At 40.8% G+C, this 21571-nt stretch overlaps 1 protein-coding gene across 1 annotated transcript in view; it reads right to left on the reverse strand.

The window, feature by feature from the left end:
- Positions 1–21571, reverse strand: part of ARAP3 (ArfGAP with RhoGAP domain, ankyrin repeat and PH domain 3) — a gene marked incomplete at its 5' end in the record, with an annotated part of 118565 nt that overhangs the window by 85363 nt on the left and 11631 nt on the right. Inside the window, 13 exons of the mRNA XM_083360270.1 lie at positions 1795–1993; positions 2642–2744; positions 4913–5066; positions 5144–5239; positions 6802–6946; positions 9272–9454; positions 9956–10041; positions 12212–12423; positions 17853–17959; positions 18448–18638; positions 18880–19000; positions 20291–20360; positions 21138–21407. Coding sequence (XP_083216396.1) covers positions 1795–1993; positions 2642–2744; positions 4913–5066; positions 5144–5239; positions 6802–6946; positions 9272–9454; positions 9956–10041; positions 12212–12423; positions 17853–17959; positions 18448–18638; positions 18880–19000; positions 20291–20360; positions 21138–21407 — 1937 coding nt within the window. The remainder of the gene's footprint in view (positions 1–1794; positions 1994–2641; positions 2745–4912; positions 5067–5143; positions 5240–6801; positions 6947–9271; positions 9455–9955; positions 10042–12211; positions 12424–17852; positions 17960–18447; positions 18639–18879; positions 19001–20290; positions 20361–21137; positions 21408–21571) is intronic.

The raw sequence follows: 21571 nt of genomic DNA on the forward strand, positions 1-21571 counted from the left end.
ATAGAAACATCTTTGTTAAATTTATCATTAATTTCTAACCAATACATATCTTAATTGCATTTGCACTTCATATCCTTATATAAACAATGTCCTATTATTGCTTCTTTCCCTCCCCAACTTTAATTTCCCATCAATATTCAAGAAAACACTATTATATATGATTTCCAAGTATTTTATGTTTAGGTAACCAAGTTTCCCTTATCTCAACTTCTCCCTTTTGCCCTTTTCATACCAAAGTCTAATAGTCTAATTACACATCTTACCTATTTAACTATAATGTTACTCTATTTTATAAAAGTTATCTATTTTCCACCATATTCAACCATCTAATTAATAATATAATATCCCCTCTAATAGGTCAAAGCCATTATTTTCTTCAGCCTTACTCTGGCTTTCTTCCTTTGTCAGCTAACCTTCCATGTCAGTGCCTTTGAATCATCAAATAGTTCTCCCTTTATTTTTATATATATTATTTGAAATAAGAAAGACTATTTGGTTGAAGTTTTTTTTGAAGGATGAGCCCATTGGTATTCATTAAATTGCCTGCCTATTACTCCAATTTCCCACAATTGTCCTTCCATTCAATCTGTTCTTCTTCCTTTTCCTCAAATATATTCTGATTTCTTAATTTGTAAAAAGTATTTTCCATTTTCAATGTTGTCACTCCCTTTTCTGATTTTTCAGTTGGCTGGATCTGTTGGTCAGTTGGGTCCTGTGTCTTAGTGTTTACTTGTTCCACCAAGCAACTTTCAAGCAACACAGATGAAACTGGGTGAGACCTGATCCTATCTTTAAAATTCTAAGGTTTTTTTTTCCTGTAAAAGCTGCCTGAAGCATTTTTCCCCTGTGAGGAGAGAGGGAAGGGAATTTTTACCTCACCCTCTAAGAAAAGCAGCGACTAACTACCCAGGGGAAACAGAGCAATTTTAATCTAATTTATATTCTTTTGAAACTTGGGGATGAAAAGTGTTCTTTTTCTTATTGGAGACTTTTTAAAAAATAAGACTTGAAAAATCACCATATAAGTTTTGGACTTAAAAAGCTTAAAACGGCATTGGTGACATCCTCTGGCGAATTATGGTATTACAATTTGTTATTGCTAAAAGAGACTTGTCTTGAAGCCCAGACTTCAGATTAAAATTTGTTTGACCTTGACAGTTACCACCTTTGAAAAACCCAGCTACAAAGAAGGGATTTCTGGGCGGCTTATCTGGCCTGCTTGAACTATGAATGTAAACTTTTATTGACTTTTGGAGCTATACTTGGGGAATTGCTTTCCTATTTTCCTGCATGAGAAGCATATGTTATTACATAAGATGATGGAACACCTTGGATTATAAACTCTTACTTGATAAACAATTTCTACTATAAAGACCACCTATAAAATGTGAAATAGATGTCCCATACCCAGCTACAAAAGACAAAAAATATTTTTAACATTTGATTCTGAAGTCTTCAACTTAACATACTATCAAGAGAATATGGATGAAGATCAGGAAAAAATCCTTTCCATGTTGAAATCAATACACGAAACCATCCTTTCAGCTTGTGACAAAATAGGAAGCAACACAAAGGAACAATGTACTAGCTTAAATATACAAACCCAGATCTTGACTACAAGCAAAGAACTAACAGTGCAGAAAACAAAAGGAGTATTTTTAGGTTTTTCTGGTAAGACTGTTATGGATTCTAAGTCAAAGGTAATCAAACAACTAAAAGCAATGATTAATATCTAGTATCTCTAAGTATAGGTGTTGTATTTTTTTCATTTGTTGGAGAAAGACCTGGACTCACTGAGTTCTTGAAGTTGCCTTAGATTGATGCTGTCTTCAAGTGCTCCCTCTTCTTCTGGACAAATGAAGAGGTGAAACTTCTGGAGGATGAAGAAACCTTGCAACCACTGATTGGGATTTAACATTGATTTGTAGCAGAGTCTACCTACCCTTTGGAATTCATAGCCCAGTAGGCAGTGACAACTGAGAGGGGTGAACCACTGCAAAAGAAGATGATAGCAGTTCTGAAAAGGATATTTTGAACAAAACATGCACATATGTTTATTTACATATGGATAATCTATTATTTATTATCACATCATCTTATCTGTTGTAGCACAAAGTCAAAACAAGTTAATTCTCACAAAAAAATTTAAAACACAAATACAATTTAAAATAATTAAATATTACAGACGTAAAGGAGCAATTTTCAATTGCATAGGTAAGTCAACCAAATAATTTAAAAACAGAGGCGGCAGCAACAATATAAGCCATGAATAGTCCAACTCAGAATGATTTGTGAGATGCTGTATGTCATACTAAGTATTCCAAGTGTTGCCAGGCAAGTAATTTATTATCCTATGAAAATTCAGTACTCACAAAAATAACATACACAAGCTGTGATAGAAGTGGCAAATAAATACAGCTATTTGGGAAGAGGGTTTTTAATGACATTTGCAGTGAACCTGGCTTAGAGGGATTTTCCAGAAAAGAAGCTTGGGAATATTTGAGCATTAAAAAAAAAGGCAATCTCGCCTATTTATTGTTGAGTTTATAATGCACTGATACCTAACAGAGTGACCTGATATACTAGAAGAGAAGGTACATTCTACTCTGAATTTCTAGTGAACATTATTTCTCACCATTACCTTGCCAATAGCACTGGCCCAGGACTGCAGGCTACTGGAATCATCACCTACCCACAGCTGTATTCGTTCATTGTTCAGATACAGTTCTAGCATGAAGCAAAACCTGTTTGTAGCAAACAAAAATATCACTGCGAATAGATATCCAGTAAAATAATTTGTCCACTTAGATATTAAAAAGATAAAAAAGAAACCATAACATAATGGGGAGATTAATCTATGAATTTTAATTTTGAAATTTATTTTATATATTATAATTTATTGTCATTAAAGAGTACTCTTAATATTTATTATTATGATTCATTGCATAATCAGCCAGATGTTCAGACTGGATTTGGCATTTTTGTCTACCTATCGTATCCTCTCCAAGAAACTGGGATAGGCAGATGTGGATGTTTGATGGTGTTACAGATATTGTTGCAGGATGTACGCTGTTCTGAGTTAAAGCTGCCTTTTGCAATTGACTGATAGTCAATAGATGTTCAAGTGGTGCTCCAGTTGTTTTGGGATTGCACCAAAGATGCTTATTGCTATTGGTACTACTTCTGCTTGCGTTGCTACAGTCGATCTATTGCTGTTTGTAGGTCTTTGTATTTTGTTATATTCTCCAGTTCTTTCTCTTCTATTCTGCAGTCTCCAGGTACTGCTATCCAGACTTTTTTTATCTTTCTTATCAACAGCTGTTAAATCTGTGGTGTTATAGTGCCAGGTTCCTTTTTAATTTTAAAGTCCCAGAGCAACTTAGCTTTTTCCTTTTCTATGACTTTCTTTATTTTATGGTCTCACCAGTTCTTGCTTGCAGGCAAATGATATTTCTTGCATATCTTCCAATGCATTATTGTTGCTACTTTATCATTCCAGCTAACCAGGTTGGTCCACAGTTTCTTCAGCTTCTTTGCATAGGCAACATTTGCTATCTATTGCTGTCTTCCCAATTCTGGCTTTGTATCCATTTGTTCTTAAACTTGTTCTTTCTTTGTTTTCAAAGTATATTTGTGATGGGTAAACACAGTGGTGGGATTCAAATATGTGAACAACTGGTTCTCTGTGTGGATGCCTCTTCCAGAAGTCCATTGGGCAACAAAAAATTAGCTACCAGTTCTCCCAAACTGGTGCAAACTGGCTGAATCCAACCACTGGGTAAACACCTTTTCTTCTAGTAGTTCTACAGCTATTGGCCCAGTTGCTCAGCCAACAGCCCTGAGTCCTATAGCCCATTTTTCACCAGATGTCCAGGAGCTCCAATGTCTACTGCATTAACTTGGGTGAGAACTGAGCTGAAATGGATTTCTGTAATTTATCACCATATTTTTTATGGGAGAGATACTCTCCGTCTGACTCCTCTGATGAGACTTGTCCAGTATAGTTGAACCTCTGGCATAGCTCTAATCTTTCTCAGAACACACAAGCCCCACAATCACATCAAGGTAGTGACTCACTGGGAAATAATAATAATAATAATAATAATAATAATAATAATAATAATAATAATAATAATAATAATAATAATAATAATAATAATAATAATAATTATTATTATTATTATTATTATTATTATTATTATTATTATTATTTGCAGTCAGCCAGACTGGGTTTGGCATTTTTGTCTTCTAAACCCAGTCTGAACATCTGGTTGACACTGCAATGATTGATAATGATGATGATGATGATGATGATGATGATGATGATGATAATAATAATAATAATAATAATAATAATAATAATAATAATAATAATAATAATCCATCGGTAAGACACTACCTTGACATGGTTGTGTGGCTTGTGTGCTCTGAGGAAGATGAGAGCTATGCCAGAGGTTCAACCCTAGTGGACAGGTCTCATCAGAGGAGTCAGACAAAGAGTGTCTCTCCCATTAAAATATATGGTGAGACATAAATTTCAGAAAGCCATACTGGTTCGGATGTTGTCCGGGTTAACAAGGTCCGGGCTAGATGTTGGACATCGTGGATATTTGGTGAAAAATGGGTTTCAGGACTGTTGGCTGAGCAACCAGGGTGTTGCAGATGGCAGCAAGATGCTACAGACCTTGCACTATGACAAATGGTAATACTGTAGAATGATGAATGGGGACAAATGAATGCTTCTGATGAAGCCCCAAACAGATCCTTAACCTTACACATAACAATCTGCTCTTTTTGATGGAGATCAATCCAATGTTGCTTCATTGTTTGTTTGGTACCATCGTGAGGTACATGAACATAGTTTAGCAGGAGTAAGAAGGAGAAAAACTGAATGAATCAACTTTCCACAAACCTGTCTGTGGAGCTAGGAATAGCCAACATGTCTGTTCTGTTCACTGCTAAGGAAATCATATCTGCCACTTCAATCTTTACTGTTGGCTCAGTACTCCTTTCAGTCTCATAGAAGAGGAAACATTTTTCCAGCGAGCACCAGATCCTCTGAAAGTCTACATAAGCAAAACAGTTAGCAAAAGCCATTTTTCAATTAGCCATTAGTTATGGATTCCACCCAACTCAGACTTACCATCTTTGCTTCTCTTGATTGCTTTGGCGGTGGATGGGACTTTGTATAAGTAGCCACAATGGACAACTGGTTGTGTGATCTCATTGTAGATTCCTTCTAGTTGTATATACAGAGAAACAGATAAATGATTTAAAAATAAATTGTCTTTGCTCAAAGCAAGCAAACACTTAAGTTTTGTTTTATGTTTATAAGAGATATTTTTTCATAGTAGGATAGAAAATGTAAGTTTGGTACAAGATTGTGGATAAAATTTAAAACATACATGATTATTTGGCATTTAAAGAATGAATTGCCAAGCCTGGCCAGTATCAAGAAGATAATACATAGTTTGATCAAGGAGGAACTAGAATTATTTTTATAAGAAATTGAAAACACTTTATAGACTTTTTGCTACAACTGGATAAAAATCAATTGCTGATTTCAGGATCGATTAAAAAGTTTTTATGGGAAGAAAGGAACTATGCAATATGGGAAGGTGGAGATGGTGATTATTGTGTTTGTAACTGCTGCAAACAATATCAGAAGTTGCTTCTTTGGATATCTTTCTTTTTCTTGCTTTTTGTTATTTACCTTTTCTTTTACCCTTTTATATTTTTTCCTTTTCTATCACTTTTTCTGTGTTTCTGTAGTTCTTAAAATCATTGTAAAATCTTCTTTTAATAAAAATTATTTTTTTAAAAAAGAGGATAATACATAACAGATAGTGAGGAAAGATAGGATTTAATTATATGCCCAATCAAATAGATTGAATCCTGTTTTCTACACATAGGGAATCCTTGACTTACGAAAATTGGGATTGGAAGCTCTGTCACTAAGCAATGTGGTCATTAAGTTGTGCCTGATATTATGTCCTTTTTTGCAGTGGTTGTTAAGCAAATCTGGCTTCCCCCTTTTACGTTGTTTGCTGGAAGCCTCCTTGGAAGGTCACAAATGATCTCAGAATGCTGCAACTGTTGTAATATTGCGATTGTTCTGTACCAGCCTACTACCGGCCCTGCAGATAAGGCAGGGACAACCCCTTTACAAGAAGGCAAGAGGCTGGAACTAAGCCTGCCAAATTTATGGACACAAAAGCAAACAGAGCAAAAACAAGACACGAACCATGAAACAGGAGCTATTCAAACGGTTGCCTTCAGCAAACCAGCCCTCCCACGCATTCCCCTTTTATACAGTTCAGGGCGTGGCTTCTCTCTGCCTCCTTCCAAGGTGCCCCATTGCCTTCCTCTGTTTACTCCTGATTGACTGCCTCCTGCGTTGGGCGTCCTTGAACAGGGCCAGCTGTGGGTCATTTTCATCCACGCTGTCAGGCTCACACAGCTGGGTCTGCGTCGTAACCAGGTGGGAGGGGCCTGGCTGAGGGCTCTCATCAGCAAGCTCTCCAACACCCTCAGCAACCTCTCCAACACCCCCTCCTCCTCCTCTGAATCGTCCGACCCAACTGCCGAACCCACAGGCTGACCCTGAATCACAACAGCGATACTGGCAAATATCTGTTGTAATACAAGCCAGTTGTCAAGTACCTGAATTTGGATCACATGAACACAGGGACCCTGCAACAGTTGCAAGTGTGAGTCACTTTTTCCAGTGCCATTTAACAGTTATTAAACAAATGGTCATAATTTGAGGACTACCTGTATAGCATAGAATAAGGTAATTACCTGAATGATGAGTATCCCCACTGTTGGACCAGGGCTTAGTTTTCCAAGTAAAACTGCTGCCTCCCATTTCAACCTCCATAGTGCTTGCAAAAAAATGCACCATTGTTTTAAGCAATCCTGGCCCAGACACAGCTGCACATAGAGCCTATGAAAAAAAAATCTAATAATTACTGAAGATAATTAAGTTCCTATAAGAATATCACAAACTGCAAATCAAAACTATAAGAAAAGACATTATGTAACTGTTCAGGTAATAATAGCAACATGATGATGTTATTGTTGACTACTGCACTAGAATTTGTACATATGAATCTAGTTAATATTATTTAGCTAACACTATAACATTAGGTGTATACTACAGACCACACAACCAAACGGAGGAAACAGATTAACTTTTTGTTAATCAGTTATCTAAGGTGTGCAGGAACCACACTAAAATAGTAATGGGGGACCTCAATGACCCTGATATTGACTGGGAAACGAAATCTGCACCAAGTGGGAGTTGTTATGAGCCAGGTCGCCTAGGCAGAGGCAGGCAGTGACAGAGTCCTTTATTCCTCTGTTAAATGCCAAACCAAATGGCCCTATAATGTCTGGTAAGCCTCCACGACACACTTCCCTGAAGGCAACCACCCTCAGTCCCACAAAGAAAAGCCAATAAACCACAAAACCAATTTGCAAAGCCAGAGAGGAAGTCCAAAGAGCAGCTTCAAGCTCATGGGCAACATCCAGGGTCAAGGTCCAAAGGGCAAGGCAAGTCCACAGGGTAAGGCAAGTCCACAAGACCAAAGAAAGTCCACAAGGCAAAGAGAGTCCACGAGGCCAAAGGTGGTCCATAAGGCAAAGGCAAAGGCAAAGCACAGGCAGAAACACGAATCAAGGCTGAGTTGTTTCAAAGCTTTGGAAGCATAAGCCAAAGCCAAAACTCCCCCCCCCCCAGCTTCTCCTTAAGTCAAGCCACACCAGGTGTTCCTTGGGAGGAGAGGAGAGGCAGCCTTCTCCTGAGTAGCCTTGCAGACCTCCTCTGAGCTTGCCTCCATTCCACTCTCCGTGCCCTCGGGTTGAGTGGGGAAGGCAGCTGTTCCTCATCAGAGGGAATCTGCTGCCTCTCAGATTGTCTTCAGCCAATCCTCCCCTGTGTCTGTGAGGGCAGGCAGTTCTCCATCCAGTCAACCACTTCCCCCAAGGCCTTAAAGGCCTGGGACAGCATTGTCCTCAGCCCCTGGCCTCTCCAAACATTCCAAGGGAGGCGTGTCACTCCCATTGGTCCCAGTTCCAACTCCTCCTTCTCCTCCAAACTGGGATCTGATTGGGCAATGGCAGGAGATGAAAAAGGTTCCTGATGCACCTAGTAGACAACATTGTCACCCAAAAGATAGAGAAGGGAACCAGGGGGTCAGCTTCACTAACAGAGATGAAATTATACAGGAGGCTGAAGTTCCAGGAACCTTGGGGAGAGTGGTCATGTCATCCTGGAATTCAGCATAATGCAGGCACATGCAATAGAGCAAAATCAAAGTACTGCCTTAGATTTCAAGAGAGCCGATTTCAAGAAATTTAGGGAGAGATCTCAGGAAGGATTTCATGGATGAAAAGGGGTAAATAACCTAAGAAGCTTGGGAAATTGAAAAATGAGATTATAAAAGCCCAATCTAGCACAATAGCACTGAGAAAGAAAAATAAGAGACTCCGGACGAAACCAGCAAGATTGCATAAAGAGCTCTCTAATAAATTGAAAGCCAAAGAAGACAAGTATGAAAAATGGAAACAGGGACATATAATTAAAGAAGAATAGGAGCCAATAGCCAAATCTTCGAAGATGAAATCAGGAAAGCTAAGGCCCAGAAAGGAGTTGTCACCAACTTGCGAGATATGTCAAAAATACTTTTAAAAAAGTTTCTTTCAACATGGAAAAAAACAAGAAGAAAGCTGAAGAACCAATTGGTCCACTAATGGGAAAATGTGGCAAGGAGATGAGAGTAGCAGGGAGAAAGTGGAATTGCTTAATTCATACTTTGAGACTCTAGTCTAGAGGAATGCAGAGTAGAGCAACAAAGATGATTAGCGAACTGGAGGTTAAACGAATGAATGGTTGCAGGAACTAGGCATATCTGGTCTAACAAAGAGAAGGACTAGGGATGACATGATAGCAGTTTTCCAATGTAGGGGCTATCAAAGAGAGGAGGGGGGGTCAACATGTTCTCCAAAGCACCTGAGGGCAGGACAAGAAGTAACAGATGGAAGCTTATAAAATAGAGATCCAGCCTTGAAATAAGGAGAAATTTCCTATCAACAAGAACAATTAATCAGTGGGAGAGCTTCCCACCTGAGGTTGTGGGTGCTCCATCACTGGAGCTTTTTTAAACAACTGGACAGGCATTTGTCTGGAACAGTATAGGGTCTCCTGCCTGTAATCATTTATAATTTCATCAGATGTTAGAGAAAGATTCTTCAGTGTGTAAATACATACCTGCAGAATGCTTTCTTGACTGTTATATTGAGGGTGCGGCATGCAGAAGCGTCCATAGCGGTATTTACAGGTGATGAAATCTCGTCTCTGCTCAGTGTTAGCATCAGGATATAAGGCTTCAGAAGCTGGGAGGTGTGCAGCCCAAAATTTGTTTGCTTGCCTATTCCCTAGCATGATGAACAGCTTTAGAAGAGAGCAATAAAATTATACTGGAGGACTATGGATGAACAAAAACACTCTATTTCCAAAGATATTGAACAAATATGTCTCATCCTAGATCAGAGGGCCCCCAATCTGTGGGCTGCAGGTCACTACTGGGCTGTGGCCTATTTGCAACTGGGTCATGTGAGTGATAGGCCAGGCCATGTGCATGTGTGTGCAAAGCCCGACTCACGCAAATGGTGGGCGGCGACACTTGCAGCCCCACTCATGTGAGTGGTGGCCATAAGCCTCTGCCACTCACACAAATGAAGCTGCATGTGTGCATGCCTGCCCCTTGCACAAAACCATCCTCTCTTTCCCCTCTATGCACCGGGCCACCAACTCAGAAAGATTGGGGAACATTGTCCTAGATAATCCCAGTGTATACCTTTTCAATCCCACTTTTCCATACCTAGGCAATTCTGCAATTTCAGATTGATTATACCATTTCCCAATGCTATATCTTTAGAAAAATCTTAATACCTGGACCATCTCATTGCTCCAAATACTCGTGTCCAGCTTCAGACTTTGCACCTTAGAAATCCTAGAACCCAGGCTCCGATGCAAACCTGTAAATATAGGAAAAGAGACAGATGAAGCTCCAAAGGGCATAAATGCATCTAATTACAATTTTCAAGGGATACGAACTCAGATTTAAACCAAAAGGAAGTTCTTATCTCAGGACATACTGTATAAATCTCCTTCCACATGAACTTATATATCAGTCTTCTTATTAGGTGGGAATATCACTTTTGTAAATGGGTTTTTCTAGAATCACACTCTTGGCAAACACAAGCTCCAAAATAATAAAGAATAAGAGATGTAGATGAAATTTTTCTTCTGTAGATTATGATTTATTTCAGAATAATTTAAATGGTTTTCCCACAGAATAGAATACTTTATTGGCCAAGTGTGATTGGACACAATTTGTCTTGGGTGCATAAGCTCTCAGTGTACATACAAACAACAAAGTATATATAATCATAAGATACCAATGAAGATGGCAGTAGAAAAGATGAGAAGGATAACAGTTATACAGCCATACTATATGAGTAAATATCCTTAGATATAAGTCAATACTGAGCTAATTAGATGCTCAGCAGAGTGAGGGCATGAGGGAAAAAACTTTGTTTTGGCATGCAATGCCCTATAGTGGCCTCCTGAGGGGAGGAGTTGAAACAGTTTATGTCCAGGATGTGAGGGGTCTGTAAATATTTTCTCAGGTCCTCCATGGAAGGCAGGTTGGTTGCAATTGTTTTTTCTGCAGTCCTAACTATCCGTTGAAGTCTATACCTGTCCTGTTTGGTTGCTGTGGCAAACCAGACAGTTATCGAAGAATAAATGGCAGACTCAATGATGCTTCTGTAGAACTATATCAACAGCTCCTGGGGCAGTCTGAACTTCCTGAACTGATGCAGGAAGAACATTCTTTGCTCTGCCTTTTTAATGATGTTTCTAATGTTAAGTGTCCATTTCATGTCCTAGGAGATTATAGAATCCAGAAACCTGAAGGTCTCTACTGTTGATATTGTGTTGCCTAATATTGTAAGAGTTTAGTAGACTGCTACCTGCCACCTTTATTTTCCATGCTTCTCTCAGAACATTTCATTCTATCTATTCTGATGTTTGCCCTTTTTTTTTCAGAACACGGTATGCAGCACCCATAATTTTTAATGTGTACATAGGCATTCTTTAGGACATGTCAAACTCGCCACATCACATGATGTCGCACGTCATATCGGAGCTTTTTCCCCATTGCCGGCAATGGGGTGGGCATGGTTTTCTGGTGACGCGTCTGGACCATGGGTTGGCAGTTTGACACCCCTGCTTTAGGAGAACAAATTATCACAAACCGTCCTTGCCGACAAACCACAGACACATCCAAGGTACGAGTGATGTTGTTTATTCGTCTTGCAGCCAAACAAAAGACTAAACCGGAGCAAAGTCAGTGTTGGCAGCATCCTGCTCCAACGCTCCTTTATCGTCCGGCCACACCCCAGTCACCCCCCACCAACACAAACCAACATCCACACTCAAATTGATAAAGACCCCACCCATCTCCCCCCTGCGCGCTTGCTCCACACTCCAAGTGATGGCAGCAACCGTCTGGTAAGTCTGCCAGGCACCCCCAAGCCGGGCCCCTATCTCCCCTTCTCGACCCCCTCCTCGAGCTTCTCCATCACCCATGTCCCCACCACCTGGGCTGTGCACACCCCCAGTCCCTGCCACCCCCCCACCGCGTCCGGCCCGCTCTTGCCATCAGCCTGGTCTCGCGGCCATGTCCCGCTCGGCTCGTCTCAGCTGTTTGCGCTGTCCTGCGGTGTTCCTCCCCGTCCGTTTGGCCAGCCAGGCGCTGGGAAGGCCTGGCCATCAGCTGCTTGGCAGGCCTGCCAGAAGGCTTGCCGGAAGGCTCTAGGACCCGTGCCGGAGGCCTGACCGCCGTGGGAGGCCACGGGGCTCGACACAAATGTTGGCAATTGCTTATTTTCCATGCTGACTAAAACATGGGATGGGGGAGAGAAAAATTACAAAGGAGTAGATTCTCCTCAAAAATAACCCCCATATTGCAATTATCCTTAAATGTACAACCTGCACTAATATGGAGGTTATGTAATTTTAAATTGGCATTGTAGCCTCTTGTAGGAAAGATTAGTATTTCTCCTTCAAAGTATCATAAATGTTCTGTTAAATAAGTGGCAAGGAGTATTGGCATTTTGTCAACAAAAGTGCCACATACACAGATATACTTGCCTGCACAATGCTTGCAGATCACCACACACAAATTGATGGAAGCCCAGTCAGGGTTCACTGCATGGCAGTCAGCACAGAATCTGTTAGCTTTGTTAGACCAGATCTTCTCAGCCACCTCATAATCATACAAAATTTCAGCAATAGAGTTCTGAAGCACTTCCATCCACTCTTGCTTCTCTCGTTCAGACTCGGCTCCAAAACTAAGGGAACATGCATGAAACAATGTAAGGCCTAATAAAAAAGCAAGGCTATTATAAACACTCTGCTTGCAGCATCTACCCACAAAACATTTCATGATTGATGTTGGATGTAATATTTTGACAAATCATCCATTAGTATACAAAGAAAACTGACTAACCTTTGTATTTGTGTTTACATGCTGAACATCTGAAATGCTTTGGCATTTGGCATTTCAACAAAGCTGATGAATTTCTATAATGTGCATTAATTCCCTATATACCTATATGGATATACATGCATAACAATGTATAACAATAATTTATGTGAAGTAAAAAAATAGACTACAGCCTACTTCTTGGTAAGACAAAATAATGTGTAATAGACCGTACTACCACCAGATGGATTTGCTGTTGGCTGACCAACTATACGCAGTGGGTGGTCCTCAATATAACTACATCTACATGGAGAGAAACATGCAGTGGGGTAGCTCAAGGTTCTGCTTTGGGGACAGTGCTCTTCAACATCTTCATTAATGATCTAGATGAGGAGATAGAAGGGAAGCCATCAAATTTAAAGATGATACCTAGTTGGGGAGAATTGCTACCATTTTGGATGATAGGCTGAAGATTCAAAAGGATCTTGGTAGACTCGAGCAATAGGCCCTATCCAACAAAATGCAGTTCAGTGGTGAGAAAAGTTAAGCTTCTTCATTTAGGCAGAAAAAAGCGAACACACCGGTATAGAATAGGCAGCACCTGGCTCAATAGAAACTATGAAAGGGATATAGGTATGCTGCAGCTGCCAAGAAAGCATTGTAGCTGTGGGTTGCTTCAACAGAGGAATAGTTTCAAGATCACAAGAAGTGATACCATCACTTTAAACTGCACTAGTGTGGCCACATTTGGAATACTGCATCCAGTTCTGGTCAACATGATATAAAAAAGATGCTGAGACTCTAGAAAGTATGAAAACAAGAGCAATAAAGATGGTATGGGGTCCAATTGAACAGGTAACAGCACTAGATTTGTCTAGCTGTGCTGCCCCACTCCCCACACAAACATGCACGCATGTTGCTCCAGCAACACTCAAGTTCTCAGGCAGGATTAAGTACACAACACAGGTACAGCCCTTCATAAGCCAAAGTTGCCTCCTCATGAGTAGTCTAGCTCAGAGATCCCCAACCTTTTGAGCACCAGGGACCGGTTCCATGGAGAGACGTTTTTCTGTGGACTGGAGAGGGCGTGGTTTCATGTACTGCCTGCATCCCGCGAATGGGCTTTGCTTGTTTGCGCAGACCGGTTTCTGGCATGCCACGGCCAGGTGCCAGTCCATGGACCGGGGATTGGGGACCCCTGGTTTAGATGACCCAGATTGTGCCTCCTTTCTGCTTCTTGGATAAGGAAGAAGTGTGGATTCCACCTCCTCCTCATTGCTAATGGACAGCATCTGATCACGGTCCTCGCCTGGAGCCCCCTGGCTAACTTGCTGCTGCAGATGTGGCTTGCCAATCTGTGGCTCCTCCAATCGACCCAGCTGAGGCTTCTCTATCAGACTAGCATTCTCTGAGCCCCAATCCTGACCAATACCTGGCTTTCCTCTGCAGGCTCAAATTCAACCTTTTTCCTCTGAACTTGCATCTGGAGAGGGGTCTGAGGGTAGATCCAATGCACTAGTCCACAGGCATCAAACTCACCATGTCACATGACGTGTCACGACATATCGCGACTTTTTTACATTGCCGTAGCTGGGGTGGGTGCGGCCTATGTATGATACAACTGGCCCACAGGCTGGCAGTTTCACACCCCTGCACTAGCCTTTCAAAGAGAAGGGTTAGGGGTGTCAAGATAGGGGCTCAACTAATAGCAATAGCATTAGCAATAGTTCTTAGACTTATATACTGCTCCATAGTGCTTTACAGCACTCTCTGAGCAGCTTACGAAGTCAGCATATTATCACCAACAATTTGGGTTCTTATTTTACTGACCTCAGAAGGATGGAAGGCTGAGTCAACCTTAAGCCCCGTCAGGATTGAACCCTTCTGTGGGCAGACTAAGCTTGCAATATTGCATTCTAACCACTGTGCCCCCATGGCCCCAAAATCCCTGAGGGCAGGACAAGACGCAATGGTTGGACGTTTGTTAAAGAGAGTAATTTCTTGATAATGAAAATGATTAGTCACTGGAATAGCTTGCCTCCAGAGTTTTCAATACTCCATCACTGGAGGTTTTCAAAAAAAGATTGGAGATCCATTTGTCTGGGATGGAATAAGATTCCTGCCTTGAGCAGGAGGTTAGACTAGAACAGGGGTCCCCAAACCCCAATCTGTGGACCAGTACCAGGCTGCAGTATGCCAGCAACCGATCCACACAAACAAGCTAAGCCCCATCTGCAAAATGGAGGTAGCACACAAAACCATGCACTCTCCGGTCTGTGGAAAAACCTTTCTCCATGGAACTGGTCCCTGGTGCCCAAAGGTTTGAGGACCTCTGGACTAGAAGACCTGCAAGATCCCTTCCAGCCTTATGACTTTTATTCCACAGAGCCACTGACTATCAAGGCAGAAAACAGTCAACAGTTATTTTTGGAGATTTAGTTTTGCAGGAACAGAAAGAATAGGTCAAAATTGCTGGAGATCTTCAAAAAAAGTTTGGGCAGCCATTTTTCCAGGATGGAATAAGGTGTTAGAACTGCCACCCAGCTATGCCAGCCATCCTTAGTGTTATGTGTTGAATGTTATACTATGTTAAAGTTATAATACTATGTTAAAGTTGTAATGGTTATGAGGTAAAACCTCTGACAGAACACACGTGGTAGCTTTTGACAGCTGTCAGCTGTCAAAAGCTGTCGAGAGCGAATACGCACGCGCGGAAGCTTGACAGCTCTCAGCTGTCAAGGCGGCCACTGGTATTACGCAGGCGTGGCAACACGTTGACAGCTCCAAGCTTTCAAACCGGGGGTTGCTGATTGGACCAAGCTTCCGCATTGGGAAAAATGTGCTATGCGGATTGGACAAGGGTCCGCCAGCTGGTGTATAAAAGAGCGACACCGCCACACTGCTGCCTGTCCGGTTCCACACTAAATAAAGGTTGTTACTGCGAGCCAGCTGTCTCTTCAGGGTCATTATTGCTGAAGCCACTTCACTTAGCTTGCTGCCAGTCTGCCCACAAGAAGAGGGAACTGTGGGGTGGGATAGAGAGGGGTTGTGGGAAATCAAAACTACTCGTTGTCCTGTGAGAGCAGTCGGCCATTCCAAGGTCACACGTTGGTTGTTCTTATAATCCAACTAAATGCAGAAGCAGAAATCCAACATAATTTGAGCAATTTTGATGCAAAAAGTCAACAGCTTAACGGGTGCACTGGTGAATGCTAAGATAAGTAAAGCAATACTTCTGCTCTTTCTTGTGCAGAAACCAGCAGCAGGAATGACACTCTCACAGGCTGTTTTTTTTAGAATTTCAGTCATGCAGATAGTCCTTGACTCATGACCATTCATTCAGTGACTGTTTAAAATTACAGTAGCACTGAACCAAGGAACTTACCCAGGTTTTGGTCATGGTAGCACCTCTGCCCTTGGCAATCTCCTTGTACACTGTAGTAGGTACACTGTAGTAGTCCTCCCATACATCTTCTCCCATCCTGCCCCACTGATTCCCTGCAAACATTAGGCCTGCTTGCTAGCCCAGAGATCACTTTTGGGAAAGAGAGCCAGCCAATCCACTCCTATAAAGTATGGCGGTCCCATGGCACTGTGCTGCAACTGGGTGCCATTTCCAAGCAGCCCCAATGTGGTGCCTGTTTCCAGGAACACATCACATGACCTCTGTATAGAAAGGCTGTGCAGTGGATCAGCTGCTCCCTGAAGGAGATCTATAGAAAAAGTACATGGATTGGGCTACAGTATAATGGGGGTTAGGGAGAAGGGCGTGAGACCCAGTAGGATGGAAAGCAGGCCCAAGGCCTGGGGGATCCAGTGCAGGGAGGAAGCAGAGCATGGGATGCCTCAGGGGGTGAGGAAGGCGCTGGGAGGCCCAGAGCAGGTCATGTGTGAATTGAGGAGTTGCTATAGTGCAGGCCTAGGGCTCCCAGGGTCACCCCCATCCCTGAGATATCCCATGCTCCACTTAATGACAACAGGGAGGGCAGGGATTGTGGTCATTAAGCAAGGTGGTCACATGGGCTCCTTGCTTAATGACACTAATCCTTATGACCATAATAGGCAGGGTCTATCACAATTGTAAGTCAAGGACTTCCTGTACATTGCTATTCTTGTTTTCTATTTCTTTTTCCTTCTTCATTTCTTCCCATTTCTCTTTCTTACCCATCCCCTGTCAAATAAACCATTGTTTTGCTGGAGGGAGCAGACCATGGAATTATGTTCTCTTGAGGATTTTCCTTTGATGAAGCAAGGAATTTAGAGCAAGCTTTTTTTCCCCCTCTTGGAGACAAATATGTAGAATGAATAAGGCAGTAATTCTACTGGTTCCTGCTGGATAAGAACGTTGTTGATTTATCACCAAAAAACTTCCCTACTGGCCTCTGAAATGACATAATGGTCTCTGGAACAATACCCCATTTCTCACTGAGATAGGCATATGGATCAGAACCTCTGCATTTCAAGAAAATCGAGGGGCTTGCAGCTATATTCTCTTCAGGTACCTCTATTCACTAGAAATAGGATTTTGTCCCAGAAACCACTATATCAGTGCTAGGGTTCTAGAGGTATTTCACTTTAAAAAACATAGAGAAATGCCTAATTGGAGCACAACTCTCTTGTTTCTCCAAAGCACCCAGACAAGCACAAAAACTGATATGCTTTTTGCTCCTGTGATGTTAGTGAGAGTACAAGCAGTCTTTACACCATTTTGTTTACTGACCGTTCAAAGTTATAAAGGCAGTAAAAAAAAGTGACTTGTGATCATGTCTCATATTTATGTTCATTGCAGCCTACCCATAGTCATGTGATCAAAATTAGGATGCTTGGCAACTGACTCATATTTATGACAGTTGCAGTGTCCCAGGGTCATGTGATCCCCTTTTGTGACCTTCTGACAAGCAAAGTCAAAGGAAAAGCCAGATTGCCTTAATGACCATGTGACTAGCTTAACAATTGGAGTGATTCACTTAACAACTGTGGCAAGAAAGGTCATAAAACGAGGCAAAACTCACTTAACAAATGTCTTACTTAGCAACAGAAATTTGGGGATCAATTGTGGTCATAAGTTGAAGACTATTTGTGATAGTCCACTGTTTAATAGAAGACAGGTACTTCATTTTAAAAAAAAAATCTGCTGTTGCTAAGCAACGTAAAAAATGGGGTCCTGAGTGAGATCCTTGAGTGAATAGAGGGTTTCCCTAGTGCCCATTTATGCAGACCCCCAATGATAGCCCTGCTCAGCATGCAATACTATACCAGTTGAATGTACTTCTTTTCAGTACCAGTTTGTGTTACCTGAAAATTTTGCATGGAGTGATGAGTTCAAAGTTACGGCCTTTAACGTCTCGGACAGTAGAGTAGTGTATCTCGATCAGACAGATAGCAATGCCCATTTTAAAGAACTGCGGATGAAATATGGACAGGAGCTGCTTTGTATGTATAGCAGAAGAATGTTATCTGAAACTTACAAGATTAATTTAAAATTGCCCTCTCTTTTTGACAAAGCAAAATACTAGAATAAATACCAATACTGTGAGCTGTGATCCAGTAATTTTTACTGGCAACAGCTTCGACTGTTCATAGAGACTGCTTTTGCCCTAGTCCAGGGGTCGGCAACCTCGGCTCTTTTATGACTCGTGGACTTCAACTCCCAGAATTCCTGAGCCAGCTGGCTCAGGAATTCTGGGAGTTGAAGTCCACGAGTCATAAAAGAGCCGAGGTTGCCGACCCCTGCCCTAGTCTGACCTTATTGCTTGGGCCCACTTAAAGAAACATTCATCTATCGAAGTAGGGAAAACAAACTATAATATATGAAATGTGTTTATAAAGAAATAATTTTTTTAAAAAAACTTTAGCCAGTTTCCTAAGACTGAAAGCCTTAAATGCTTACTTGCTCACTTTTGTACAGCCACATCTCACCCAGAATAAGAATTACAAACAGCCTGGATTTATAGCCTTTGAGTTCTAAATAGCCACGCTTTTGGACATGAGTGCTGTTGCTATTGAGACATGTTGGAGGGCAAAGATTTTGCCTGTCGGTGATTTTCTGCTGAAGAGTGCTGCACCATTCATGCCGCTGGGCTACAGAAATGATAACAAAAGATAAGAAGATTACAAATATTTCTCAGAATGACTTCTGACATACAAAGCTACCAAAAAAGTCAGGTCTTTCTCTTTTCCAATGAAGAACGGAAGAATTAAAAGGGAGTAAGGAGAAACAGAAGCGCTGCTTGCAAAAGGAGAAGAGGGAGCCACTACAGAGAAAACAGAAGTAGCAAGAAGAGAAGAAAGGCACGTTGGGATCAGGGATGAGATTTGTTACCTTCACTTTCAGCTCGGAAGACAAAAATCCTGTGTTTAGTGACGACTTGGAATTTGTTGTCCTTGATGGAGCGCACCGTGCCAATAATACAGAGAGGAATCAGTCCTTTCGGATACGGTTCCTGCAACAACCCAGGCAGTTAGTGATTTCTGCTCTTACATTCTTCTTCTAGAACTTTCTTCCTACTGAAACTTAACCCGGTTTTTAAAAATATATTTTCATTGAATACTTTAACTATATATGGTGACTAAAAAAAGAAATTCCAAGTATTATAAAAGTTATACTTTTTCAATATTTTATTAACTTTTTATTGAGAACTGAGATAGTCTTTGACTTATGACCAGTCATTTAGCAACAGTTCAAAGTTACAACAGACTCTAGCTCAAAAGCTATTTATGGGCCAGTTCTGAAGCTCCAATGTTCACTCCCCCGATCATGTGACTGCAGTTTCGGCATTCAGCAACTGACCCACATTTACAGCCATTTGTGTCATGTAACCATGGTTTACAATGCTTTTCTATGTTTGTTTGATGTTTTTTCTGGAAACCAGTGTTCATTTCCAGTTTCTGGAAAAAACACCCCATAGTATACAATGGATATGCTTAATGACCACAGCATTCACTTAACGACTGCCAAAAAGGTCACAAAATTGGGTCCAGTTATATGATGACCTATTTTATGACCATCACAACTTGAGCAGGACTCAATTATGGTTGTAACTCAAGGACTACCTGTATATTATTTTAAAAATCTGAAAATTGCTGTAAAACTCTAAGCAAAATACAGTTATCAGGAATAGTGGATAGCACAATGTCAATCAAACAACGAATTATAAATTACAATAAAGTGTGTCCATAATAATGTAAGACTGTGTCAATTTAATAAAATGCTAATTAAGAAATTCTGTACAAATTACAATAAAGTGTGTCCATAATAATGTAAGACTGTGTCAATTTAATAAAATGCTAATTAAGAAATTCTGTAAAGCTGATATATTAGAAATTTATGTAGAGAAAAACCTAAAATTGGATATCATAAATACATATGCTAGAAATCTATGGCTTCCAAATTAAATGAAAGTCTGTGTCAGATTTATTTTCAAGATATGAAGTTACTGAAGCATACTGTCACAATCCAGCTTAACACCCATTCCATACTGGGTAAATGGAATGAGTAATGAGAAGAGGAAGACTTCAGAAAAGAAGCACATATCTAAGAAAATATGACATGTTGAAAAAAATAGCAGAACTGTAACTCACATTCTTGATTTAGAGCAACTTTCCAGTCAACCTAACCTAAGATCAATCTTCTTTTTTCAATAACCAGAATCTACTTATTTTCCACCTACTCCATTTTGTATGCCCCAGCACATGTAACTGCTTAACATTAATATCTGTTATACTGTTCCCACCTTCTCATTGTTAAAATACATGAGGTTTTTCCCGTCAAATCTGACGAAACGTCTTTGGAAAACATAATTCCTATGGAGAATGAAAGGAGACTGTATTAAATCCAGCACTGTTCACTAGGGACATGACAATGATTATTAAGGCACTGATGTTTATTAAGGGACTCAGCTATACAGGTAGTCCTCGACTTACAACCTCAGTTGAGCTCAAAATTTCTGTTACTACATGAGACATTTGTTAAGTGAGTTTTGCCCCATTTGATGACCTTTCTTGTCATAGTTATTAATGAATCACTGCCGTTAAGTTAGTCACATGCTTATAAAGTGAACCTGGCTTTTCCACTGACTTTGGGAAAGTCAAAAGGGGATCACATGGCCCCGGGACACTGCAACCATCATAAATATGAGCCAGTTGCCAAGGGTCCAAATTTTGATCATGTGACCATGAGGATGTTGCAACAGTTGTGTGACAGTCACTTTTTTCAGTGCCACTTTCTTCAGTGCCACTTTAAATGGTCACTAAATGAACTGCCGTAAGTCGAGGACTGCCTGTATCTGCTTTTAAAGCTATAAGTGAAGAAGGTCAACTCTGCAAACAGTATTTGTTTAGTCACATGCAAATATATCAGTTTGTTAAAAGGAATATTATTAATATCTCTGAATGTGTTTTTTAAAAAAATAAACCTCACAATGATACCTTTATTAGTCTTAGATCAGAGTTACAAACTTTGTAATATGATGTATAATGTAAACATAGCAATGGCTAATTTTCTTATCAAAAACATAGTTAGACTGAAAAGAAGAAGCTGGGAAGAAATAAAAGATAGGGTCCCTTCGGTCAGTCACCTACCCCTGTGGAGAGAGCTTGTCCAGCCAGCCACTGAGAACAGAGAGTGGCTGCTCTGACAAAGAGGTGTAGCTGGCGTAGGGAGAGATGGTCAAATCGTCTGAATTTTCAACAGAATATATGGGATCAGAGAGCCTGAATGGAGAACTGTTGAAGCCTGTTGAAGCTTCCACGGTAGAGTAGTCCTCAGTCTCATTCTGAGCAATGCAGCTGACGATACAAGTTTCCCTCTTAGCAGATGGATTCTTTTCTTCTGTCCTGGGATTTCTGTCACTGAAAGATGAGTGTCAGATCTGTTTAATCAATCAGAAACTGGTAGAAACATGAATCCCTCTCCTATTGTAACTTGAGGCCAGTAAAAGCACTGCCAGCAAAAGAGGTAATTCCTAACTCTGAAGATACAAACTATTTATGTGAGGTACATAGTAAATGTATAT

The sequence above is a fragment of the Vipera ursinii genome (assembly GCF_947247035.1).
Source record: "Vipera ursinii genome assembly, chromosome: 3".
NCBI classification, from domain to species: Eukaryota; Metazoa; Chordata; class Lepidosauria; order Squamata; family Viperidae; genus Vipera; species Vipera ursinii.